The sequence below is a fragment of the Chrysochloris asiatica genome, unplaced genomic scaffold (genome assembly GCF_000296735.1).
Source record: "Chrysochloris asiatica unplaced genomic scaffold, ChrAsi1.0 scaffold00384, whole genome shotgun sequence".
Taxonomy (NCBI): Eukaryota; Metazoa; Chordata; class Mammalia; order Afrosoricida; family Chrysochloridae; genus Chrysochloris; species Chrysochloris asiatica.
The window spans coordinates 1,593,824-1,606,362 of record NW_006408902.1 but is presented as its reverse complement, the minus strand read 5'-3'; the positions used below and the strand labels follow the sequence as shown (position 1 = coordinate 1,606,362).

The following is a 12,539-nucleotide window of genomic DNA, read 5'->3' as shown; positions in this document are numbered from 1 at the left end:
ACAGCATATTGAAGGATCTTGTTTTCTTATCCATTTTGCCACCCTCTGTCTCTTAACTGTTGTATTTAATCCATTTACATTCAGTGTAATTAATTAATTGCTGCCATTATATTTGCTTTTTTTGTGTGGTGTTGCTGCTTTCTTTGTTCTGTGTGTCTTCCTGTGCTGAGTTCATGCTTTTTGTTGACTTTCTTGTGAGTTTCCTTATAGTTTTAATGTTTCCATGTTTTTCTTGGATTTTCATTTTCTTGGTATGTTGTGAGGCATTCATTTTCTTTGAGATTATCTTGTATGCCATTAACTGTTCCCTCCATTGAGTGCAGTCTATCTTATTATATAATCTACCTGGCCTTCTCATCATCTGGATCTCTGTTCCTACGTGTTTACCTTCTTTCACATTGTAATTGTTTTGATCATAGACTGACCTCCCAGATTCTCTGAGTTTGTGCTTATAGTTTTGTTCTGTTCTTGACGCTTCCATCTGTCAATTTAGTTCTGGGAGTTGCTGCCACGTATTGTCAATCTCTGCTTGTTATCTGTTCTTATTGGTTCTCAGTCTATAGAACTCCCATTAGGATGTTTTGTAGCACTGGGTTGACTTTTGAAAAATCCCTTAGCTTCTGTTTATCTTAGAATTTTCCGATTACACCGTCATATTCGATTCATAGCTTTGCTGGATAAAGAATTCTTATTTGGAAGTTTTTTCTTTCAGGGTTTTGCATATGTGTCCCTGTCCCCATTGCCTTCTTGCCTGCATGGTTTCTGCTGAGAGATCCGAGCTTAATCTAACTTGCTTGCCTTTGTATATAACGATTATCTTTTCCCTAGCTGCTTTCAGGAGTGTCTCCTTATCTTTGATTTTGGAGCATTTGCTTATGATATGTTTCAGTGATATTCTTTTGGGTTTTATCCTTCCTGGGGTTCATTGAGCTTCTTGAATGTTTATCTTTTCACTTTTGAAAATGTTAGAAAAATTTTCTTCCAGAAGCTCCTCAACTATCTCTTCTGTGGACTTGTGTGATTCTTCCAGTTCTGGAATGCCGATAATTCTTAAGTTATTCCTCTTCATGTTGTACAATATGAATCTTAGACCTTCTTCTGATTTTTTAAATCTTTTTTTCTGCTTGCTCTTCCATCTTTGTGGTATTGAGAGATTTGTCCTCCAATTTGTTCTGCCTTCCATCTCTTCAATTCTACTCCTTTGCCCTTTCAGTGTATTGTCTATTTCTGATATTCTATTATTAATTGTTTTGACCTCTTTCTGTAGGTTCTGAATTGTTTCCAATGCTGTATCTATCTTATTTGATTGTTCCTGTAGCACTTTTCTGACGTCTTCCTTATTTTTGTCAACTTTATTGTAAAGTGTTTTGAAACATTTTGTAATCATTTTTCTGAATTCCTTTTCAGGCATTTCCAAGGCCTTCCCTCCTTCCAGAATGTAGTCCAGGCCTACCTCTAATTCATTTGTCTCAGACAGTTTATCTTGTTTCTGGACATATGCTTATATGGTCATCTCTTTTAGCTTTTTGGACATGTTTAGTGTTTATGTTTGTCCTTAATACTTAATTGAGTGTGTGTTTTGGTATTTTTTATGCTTTCTGATTGCTTCCAGGTAGATGTAATTATGGGGTGGTCTTTCCTTTTCACTCTTTTTATTGCTTAACTCAGAGTAAGTTATGCAGGTGTGTCTGCCTCCCTGGTGTATGGCAGTTGATATTGATTCTTGCCTGGATTGTAGGGCTTTATAGGGTGTGATTGTATCTTAACTATTTGGCAGCAACTGCTATCTCTTTTTAGGTAGTATAAGGAGAGAAAGAGCCCCCTATAGGTAAAAGGGGGAACAAAAACAAAACAAAACAGAACTAAACAACAACAAAAGCAACAGCAAAAAAGCAAGGGAAAAAAACCCAGATTGGATACCGTGGTCAATAATTGCAGAAAAAGGAGAGGAGAGAAAGAAGGAAAAAAAAAAGAGAGAGAGAAAGGAAAAATAGTATCTGTAGCCTAATATGAATATGACTTTAATGTTCTTTTTCAGCTTCTTGCCTTCAAGGCCATCTGATAATTTTCAAGATTCCAGTTTGTTGTTACACTGTACCTCAGGATTTAATTTTTGGCCTGTTTTGTTTTTAAACTCCTTTCCTCTCCACACCCCCTGTTCTGGCCTATTCCATATTAATAAACAGTTCAGGGCCAGCTTTGGCTATTTTGAGTTGCCTGCTTGTAGCACAGTGGTTACAAATCAGGCTGCAAAACCCAAGGCCGGCAGCTCGAAACCACCAGGTATTCCATGGGAGAAAGACTAGGCCCTCTGCTCCAGCAAAGATTCACAGCCTTGGAACTCCCGTTACTATGAGCCAGAACTGACCCCAAGGCACTCAACAAGTGAGTAGGCAAGTCTCTCTAAATGCTGAGAGGATTTGTACACATGCATGGTGGAAGAACCCTCCAGTGGTGGGGGTGCCCACTCACTCAGGGACCCCCTAGTCACCAGAATGGAGGTGCACAGACAGTGAGAGGCCTATGAACAGATACCAAAGTATAAAAATCAGAACAAAGCAAAACCAAACAGAGAATATTGTCATGTTTGCTCCGAGGTTGTTAATTCCTCGAGGGTCTGCTTGCTTCCCTGCTTCGTCTTGCCATTTGTTCTCACCCAAGTTGTCAGCTCTGGGCCACCGAGCCCAGCAGATCCTAAAGTATGAGATTTCTTACTTCCGCTACAAGTTCCACTATCTATAATCCTTCAAACTTTTTTAATATTCATAGATACGTGGTTCAGAATTTTGGAGCTCTCCCCTGATCCCGCTTTGTCTTGTATTCTGTGGTATTGCTGACAGAGATCCTCACTGTATCCCTACCCTATCTGCCATCAAGCCTCACCTCCCCAAATGTTCTTTTTGATGATGAATGCATCACCATACTTCAATTTGTCTGTTCTGTCATAGTAAATCATATGATTGTCAGATTCAAAATTGCTAATGTCAGTCCACTTCACCTCACTACTACTTTGGATATTCATGTTTATGTGTTCCATTTCATTTTTAACAACATCCAATTTACCTAGATTCATACTTTGTTCATTACATGTTCCAATTATTAATGGAAGTTTTCCGTTGTTTATCCTATTTTGAGCTGTGCCCTATCAGCAAATTAAGGTCCATTTGCATCATCACATTCAACTCTGAGGAGATAGCTCTTCCCTAGCCATATTTTGAATGCTTTCCAACCTGAGGGGTTTACCTTCGGGTACTATTTCTGACAATATTCTGGTGCTAGTCCAAGTCATAGGGCTTACTATATTACCATATAAACATTGTAATGAAAATAGCCTAGCACAGGTACAACGACAGACAAAAAGACCAATGGAACAGAATTTACAATCTAGGAGTAAATCTATCTAAGATGGACAACTGACCTTAGAAAAACACCAAAACCACTAAATTGGGAAGAGACAGTCTTTTTAACAGTGATGGCAAAACTAGATATCCATTTGTAGAAAAATGAAGAAGGACCCATGCTTCACATCATATACAAAATATAACTTCAAGCTGTATCGAAGATCTAAATGTAAAACCTGAAACTATAATGATTAAAGAAAAAATAGAGGTGATTTTAGAGGCCCTAATTTCTGGCCCAAGTTGTCTATCAAACATGAACTACAAATTCAAAAACAGCATAAGATAAACTACACGACTGGGATCTCCTAAGCATTAAACAAGTAAGCACATCAAAAGACTTCTCCAAAAGAGTCAAAAGGTAACCTAAAGACTGAGGAAATTTCTTGGCAATGATTTATCAGACAAGGGAATAATCTATGAATTTATAGAAAACTTCAACACATCAACGACCAAAACAACAGACTATCCAATTACAAAATGAGTAAAACCTATAAGCAGACATTCCACCAAAGAAAACATTCAGGTGGTCAACAAACACATGAAGAGATAATTGCAATTATTACTAGCCTTTAGAGAGATGCAAATCAAAATAATAATGAGATATCATCTCTCCTTGTCAATAACAGCAATTATCAAAAAGCAGAAAACAAATGCTGGCTAGGGGGTGAGAAGATTGGAACTCTGAATCACTGCTGGTAAAATTGTAAAACAATACAACCACCATGGAAAATGATATGGTTCAGCCTTAAAAAGTTAGAAATAGAGATATCATATCACCCAGCAAATATCTGTACTAGGTATGCATCCTAGAAAAATAAGAGCTATGACACAAAGTATTAGTCACAAGAGTAATTACCTACCAATAGAAGAATGAATAAACAAACTATGGTATGTAAACACAAATAAATACAATACAAAATTAAGGAGTAATAAAGAATCTGCACTTCATAACATGGCTGAACCTGGAAGACACTATGCTGAGTGAAATGAGTCAATCATAACAGGATCAATATTGTATGAGACACAGAAAGAAAATATTCTTTGATGGTTACCAAGAATGGGAAGAAAAGGGGGTAAGAATCACTAACTAGACAGTAGACATGTATTAACTAGAGTGAAGGGAAAAGGGGAGACAATGGGAGATTGTTTCTGTTGTTGTTAAGTGCCCTGGAGTCCATACTGACTCATAGCAACTCTATGCACAACAGAACCAAACACTGCCCGGTCCTGCACCAACCTCACAATTGAGCTCATTGCTGCTGCCACTGTGCCAATCACCTTGTTGGGTGTTTTCCTGGTTTTTTTTTTTTTTTTTTTGCTGACTTTCTGCTTTACCAAGGATGATGCCCTGCTCCAGAGATAATATAGTCCCTCCTGATAATATGTCTGAAATATGAAAGACAAAGTCTGGCAATCCTGGCTTCTGAAAGTATTCTGGCTGTATTTCTTCCAACACAGATTTGTTTGTTCTTTTGGTGATCCACGGTACTTTTAATATTCTCCTCTAACACCATAACTCAAATGTATCAATTCTTCTATGGCCTTCTTTATTCATTGTCCAACTTTCACATGCATATAGGGTTATTGAAAATACCATGCTTTGGTCAAGCACACCTTACTTCTCAAACTGGCAACTTTGCTCTTGAACACATTAAAGAGGTCTTGTGCAGCAGATTTGCCTAAAGCAATATGTCATTTGATTTCTTCACTGCTGCTTCGTGAATGCTGATGGTTGATCTGAGCAAAGATTGACAACTTCAATGTTTTCTCCATTTATATTGATGTTATTTACTGGTCCAGATGTGAAAATTTTTGTTTTCTTTACATTTGAGGTGCAACCCATATCATAGACTGTGGTATATGATTTCATCAGTAAGTATTTTAAGTCCTTTTCATTAGCAAGCAAGGTAGTTAATGAATCTTCCTTCAACCTTGATGCCAAGTTTTTCTTCATATAATCCAGCTTCTCCAAATATTTTCTCAGCATACAGCTTGAATGAATATGGTGAAATAATACACCTCTGGTGCACACTAAATACTATTACATATATAATCCTGCAATCATAGTAACAACAAATAATAATTTATGATTGGAAACACAGATTTGGGGTGACCATGAGCCCATACAGGTTTGGCAGACTATATTTCTATGTACATATTGTATGTGCTGCAAATATATCTATGCATATAGTAAAGCATACAGAGGTAAAGTCATGAGAACTTGTTGTTGTTGTTATGTGCTGTGGAGTCGGTTCCAACTCATAGCGACCCTGCACAGGGTTTCCGAGGCTGTTAATCTTTACGGGAGCAGAACGCCTCATCTTTCTCCCACAGAACCGCTGGTAGTTTTGAACTGCTGACCTTACAGTTCGCAGCCCGATTCGTAACCACTACGCTACCAGAGCTCCTTTAGCCCTAATAAAACACCTTGAAGGACTGAATCACACTGGGCTTGAGGGCTTAAGACCACAGTCTTAGGAGACATTAATTGGCATAACACAGACCACAAAGAAAGCATACATCTTACTTTGTTGAGTAGTGGTTGGATATTAAAAGCTTGTGAGTGGCCATCTAAGATACAACTACTGGTATCTTCCCATCTGGAGCAAAGAAGAGTGAAGAAAATCAAAGATTCAAGGAAACAATCCAAAGGATGAATGAGCCACACAAACCTGAGAACAGAAGAACTAGACAGTGCCCAGTTACCACTACCAAGTGCTCTGACAGAAACTCCTGTCCCAGTGGGGAGAAAAATGTAGAGCAAAACTCAAAATCATAAAATAAATAAATAAATAAATAAAAAGACAAGACTTACTGATCTAATAGAGACTGGTGGACCCCCCTACACTGTGGCCCTTCTTTTTGTTGTTAAGTGCTGTCGAGTCGGTTCCAACTCATAGCAGCCCTGTATAGATTTTCCGAGGCTGTATATCCTTGCTGGAGCAGAAAGCCCATCTTTTTCCCGCAGAGTAGCTAGTGGGCTCAAACCACTGCCCTCGTGGTTGGCAGTCCAGTACTCATCATAAGGAGTCACCATGGCCCTCAGATAGCTTTTAAACCTGGAGCTGGACCTGCTTCTGGAGATAACCTTTCAGCCAAGCAATAGACAGGTCTGTAAAGAGAACAATGAGACCTATGAGGAATATGTTCCTAAGAACAATCAACCTTAGAAGACCAAAATGGCAGCATTTGCCCCAAACCAACATTCAGAAGGCAGAAAGGGACAGGAAAGATGGATGAATGGGAATGTGGAAACCAGGGAAGAAGTGGGAAGAATGCTGTTGCATTGACAGGATTATAACCAATGTCATGAAATAAAGTATGTGAAGATTGTTGTATTGGAATCTAATTTGTTCTAGAAACACTCATACAAGCCTTAATGCAATGTTAAAAGAACAAAAAAACAAAACAACAACAACAAAAAAAAACACCCAATGGAGGCTTCTCTATCGTTCTATTTTACAGCATCAGGAAGTAACCAAGCATTTCTTACATATGGATGCTTAGCCTAGTTTCCAAAATCTTTCTTCATAATATCCAATTACAGAAAATGAAATTTGTAGCAGTTCACTGTGAAACAACCTTCAGAAGATAGCTTATCTTGCAGTGCCACACCAGAACTCCAAAGTTCTGATTCATAGAGACCCTACATAGGGTTTCCAAGATTGTAAATCTTTATGGGAGCAGATAGCCTCATCTTTCTCCCTTAAAGCGACTGGTGGGCTTGAACCACCAACTCTGCAGTTAGCAGCCCAATACCTAAGCCACAGCAGCACCAGGTTTCCTTACACATATTCATATTAAAATGATTTGCCAGCCCTCTGCTCCCTTAAACAGCCTTGTCCTCTTGCTATCTTTGTTAGACCAGCATTTTACTGCTTGTTTCATTTCAATGAAAGATACACACTTAGAAAGTGACACGGGAGTTGGATATGATGGAAATCACAAGAGCTTTGAAGTTAAACAGGTTGCACACATCACATTTCTTATTTATTGTTAGAATACTTTTAGCAGTCCTTCCTCTATTTACTTTTCCTCCCTCCCAGTCTGTGTTTAGCATTCTCATTGTATTTCTCATACTGTAATATAATGGATTACTTTCCCCCACTCACTAGAAGTAGTGTGTATTCTAGCACGAAACCAGGATTCTAGGAAACTGAAAAATAAAGAGCAACTGAAATATTTCGAAGTGAATGCAAAGCAAGGACACTTAAAAGATACAACAACAAGAATTAGATCTCAGGGACACACAAAAGAACAGAAGTAAGCAACACATAGATGTAAATAGTAGTCCAGACTTTAAAAGCCAAAAGAAGCTCTTTTGAAATCATGAAGGTGGGTTTCAGGCTGATGGCGAAATAAGAAAGTGTTGCGGCATGCAAAATGGCACAGCAAACTCAATGTGGAAAAGGAAGAAATATGCTCAACAGGAGCAGAAAGAGGTGATGAGAAGAAATGAAAAATGGGATAAGAAAGCTAAGAGTTGCAAGACCAGGCCAAGGTTTTGTATATTACACTATGCAAAGCCATAGCAGTCATAGTCAAGCAAATGTCAGTGGGCCAACATTAACACAGTGTGCTGATGCTGTCATTTGTATAGATGGCACACCAAACCCAAAGTTAAGTCCGACAGTCTGCACGATGCTCATCCACTTACATTGGAGGAAAGGAGAGTCTACTCCCAGAAGTCTCTTTGGAGCTGATGGGGGTTCCCACTTTGCTTGAATGCTTTGAGGTAATAGCTGGTAGCCTCACCTGTATCAGGAAACATATATAACCCTGATTTAGTGAAGAGTATGCACAACTTAGGTACTAAAGGAGGAGAAAAAGAAGAAAATATGAACAGTAGCAAAAATACAAAATACATACAACAAGGTGCTCAGCATGATAGTAATTTTACTGCAAAAACAGTCACACAGTGAAATATAACCAACAAAACAACCATCAGTGATTCAAAAGCAGTTGCTGAATTCAAATAAAGATGCCATCTTCTCAGGGAGAAAGAACTCAAACTATTAACAATGTGAAGGGCCCAAAAGAAGGTGCCTAGTCCTCATGGGACTTCCAGATGTAGGAGGTCCCCACTCCCATGACTGGAAGCTCCCTTCACCATACATTCTGGGGAGGAACCCAATGGACTGGATGAAGAAGTGGGTAGGTGGGCAGGAAAAGCATTCTCTGAAGACTCTTATTGAATTCCTACCATCTGACCATTTCACTAAGAACCAGAGTGGGGGAAAGGGGAAAGGACACCCAGAGCTGCCATCGAAACCTGCTTTGATCTAATCACTGCAAAGGGCAAAGTGTGTGCTCATTGCTCACTACTTCTAGGGGACTCCTTAGCCTGTCCTATGTACATGGGAGAAAGATGAGGCTTTATGCTCCCACAAAGATATATAGCCTCAGAAATCTTATTCAGGGTCACTATGAGTTGGAATCGATGATGACACCTAACAACAAGAATGTGGCAGGAGAGGGGGGGTGTTGTGGTTATGAGGTTGGACGAACCACGTTGTAAAAGTTTATTACACTATAGAAAGTCCTGAAGATATGACATATTCAAATTACAAAGAACTGTACTTAGGACCTTATGTTTTTAATATTGTTAGTAATATGTGTTACATACAATATTACAGCGTGTAATTTGCTGATGTTATCATTCTCAGATATCCACTCCCAGATGATCAGTTTTATGATTTACTGTTCACAAACACTGCTATAGAGATATAGTTCTCTAAACTAAATCAGGGTTTTCAGTTGCTTGACAGTGTGAACACCAACACTGATTGCTTTCCTAGTCATTAAGCAGATTCAAGAAGAAGTTAGATGTTACTATAAAATATACCAAGAAAAAAGGAGCATACGTACAACATAGTCTGATTTGAAGTCCTGATGTGGCACCGCTGGACTGCAAGGTCAGTTTGAACCACAAGGTCGACAGTTCAAACCCACCAGCTGCTCCTCAGAAACCCTATACACGGTCACTATGAGTCAGAAGCGATTTGACGGCACTTAACAAAAACAACACCGTCTGATAGAGTGCCAGAAGATGAACCCTCAGGTTGGAAGGCACTCAATTTAACTGTGGAAGCGTTACCTCTTCAAAGTAGAACTGACCTTAATAACATGTTTTGAGACCCTCATTTGCTGACGTGGCATGATTTGAAATAAGAAGAAAGAGTTGTAAACATCCATTAATAATTGGCACTGGCATGCAAAATGTACCAAGTATGAATCTAGGAAAACGAAAAGTAGTCAACAATTACATGGAATATACAAAGATATCCTAGGCTTTAATGAGCTGAAGCAGCCAATTTGAAATCACACAATCAGATGCTCTATTAAACTGGGAATGCCAAATTGGAGACGAATGCTGGCACATTCATCACTAAAAAGAACATTTGAAGATCTCTCCTAAAGAATAACTCTGTCAATGATAGGATAATACCCATGTGTATGTAAGCAAAACAAGTTAACATGACTATTATTCAAATTTATTCATCTGTCAAAGATGAGGGGACAAAATTTCTACCAACTTCTGCAGTTTGAAATTAAATAAGTAATCAAGATGCATAATTACTAGTGATTAGAATGTGAAAGTTGGACATACACAAGAAAGATTAGCAGTTGGCCTTGGTGATCGAAACAATTCTAGAGATCACATGATAAAATTTTGAAAGACCAATGACTTATACATTGCAAATACTTTTTTCAGCAACATAAACAGGGATTGCATACATGGAACTCACAAGATGGAATACACAGAAATCAAATCGACTATATCTGTGGAAGAGATGATGGGGAAGTTCAATATCAATCAGAACAAGGCTAGCGATTGACTGTGGAAGAGAACAGCAACTGCTCACCTGCAAGTTAAAGTTACAGCTGGAGAAAATTAAAGCAAGTCCATGAGAGTCAACATATGCTTAGATTTACAGACCATCTCTAAAGTAGAAATGCACATTGGACACTAATGACCAAACATCAGACAAGTTGGAGGACGTAAAGGGCACCATACACAAAGAAAGAAAAACTCTTTAAAAACACAGGAAAGGAAGGAAAGAGCAAGATGGATGCCAGAAGAGACTATGAAACTTGTTCTTTTAATGTAAAGTAGCAAAAGCAAATGAAGTAAAAGAGCTAAACAGAAGATTTCAAATGGCAGCATGGGAAGACAAAGTGAAGCATTACAATGAGACGTGCAAAGACCTAGATTTATAAAACCAAAAGGAAAGAACATGCTCAACATTTCTCAAGCTGAAAGAACTGAAGAAAAAAAAATTTTTTTCTCTAGTATCAAGTTGCAATATTGAAGGATTTTATGGGCAAAATGCTAAACAGTACAGAAAGCATCAAAAGAAGATGGAAGGTCGTGGTGTCAAAAAGAATTGGTTCAAACCTGGAATGGCTAGAAGAACAGAAGATACTTCTTGAAAGAAAGACCAGCTTGAGGAGTTGGGGGGCAAACTGTTTGGCTGTGACAGTATCAAGCAAGCCTCAGAGCTATCAAGGCAAGAAATATCAATCCATCAGGGTAAACCCCTTTCTAAGACTGAAACTCAGAGGGAACCCATGAGCAGTCTTGTATGCTCATTGGTGATCACCCTGGTCAACTTGTGAGGGGAAGTGGGGAAAATGCAGCAATAAAGACATAGACTGAGTTTGTCCATGCTCCACAGACACCCGATGACCTTGAGATGAGAGAGAGAAGTTCAGGGAGATGTGTAAACTCCTGACATGACCTAGCCACTGGGACTAGAGTTAAGATGAAGCGACCAGTTGGTCTGAAATAGGAGGAGGCATATGAAAACTTCCAATCCCATTTGATCTAGCTTGGATGGCTTGTTGACAAGAACTCGATCAGATGAAGATAAAGAAGACTGATACAAGGAACAAGTGTAAATTGCTACAATTTGATGAACTAGACCTTTGCTTATGGATGTAATTGCTAAAATTTCCACTTAAAAGGGAAGGATTCTTTGTATTAAAGATCAAGCTTGTCTCCTTAGTACACTGAGCTTATAGGGACAGGTAATGTAGGCTTTGGCTATCAAAAATGGGGGGCTATAAAGGCACAAAGTGGCTGGATTACAAGCTTTCATGAGGGCGCTTAGTGTCAGAATGAGGTGGCTAAGATAGAATCCCCACTGAATAGTTTTCCTCTTGTCCAGATGGGTTTGGTGAAAGGTGATGGGGATATGATTTTATGATTCAATTGTGAGTAATTGTTATCAACACTAATGGTGATTTTTGCAACTGTAAAGACAGAAGAGGTGTTTAACTAACACGAGGGAACAGTTAATCTGGCATTATGGAACAGACGACCCTAGGACCATCAAGAGGGAAGAGCATGAGAGGAGTGAGAGATCCTAACCAGAATAGTGGTGACAAAAGCAATGGTAACAGAGGTGATGGCACAGAGAGACAGAGCAGCAAAGGACTACAGGCTCATGGACTGAGAATGGCAGTGTGCCTGCTGGCAGGAGGCTGGCTTGCAAAATGTGTCTTTTGGACATTTAAACAAATACATACATTCAGTGTAGTATGTATGTATCAGGAAGAAAAAAAAAAAGGTAACAGAGGAAATACTGTTAACTGATGGTACATGAAGAGGACTGTAATCATTGCAATGATTTGCTGAATGTAAAACTGATGATCTGCCCTGTAAACCTTCACTCAATTCACACACAGAAAGAATTGGTTGACATTCAACCATTTCAGGAGGTAGTAAATTATCAAGAACCATGGGTTGGAAGCAGTATAGCCAAAATGCTCCTTAGAAACAACGATGATGACACTTTGTCTCACATATTTTGGACATTATATCAGTTGCTAAGGACAGTAAGCTTGGTAAAGGGTCAGCAAAAAGAGGAAGACCCTCAAAGAGATGGATAAAAACTGTGGCTAAAACAATGGACTCAAATATAGGAACGTGTTGGAGGATGATGCAGGACCATGTTGTGTTTCACTCTGTTGTACCACAGTAGATATGAGTCAGAACTGAATCAGTGGGACCTAACAACAACAATCTGGATGAATTTTCTGAAGGACACAGGAAAATTGTGGAGAATTATCAGAAAGATAATAAGAGGACTTAAAACATTTACTGATGAAGATCAAAGAGCACAGCCTTTGGTA

At 38.8% G+C, this 12,539-nt stretch overlaps 1 protein-coding gene across 1 annotated transcript in view; it reads right to left on the bottom strand.

Annotated features, from left to right (window-relative positions):
• Positions 1 to 12,539, bottom strand: part of LOC102822942 (chromosome unknown open reading frame, human C7orf57) — a 91,219-nt gene that overhangs the window by 33,829 nt on the left and 44,851 nt on the right. Inside the window, exon 5 of the mRNA XM_006876508.1 lies at positions 8,059 to 8,156. Within this exon, the coding sequence (XP_006876570.1) occupies positions 8,059 to 8,156 (98 nt within the window). The remainder of the gene's footprint in view (positions 1 to 8,058; positions 8,157 to 12,539) is intronic.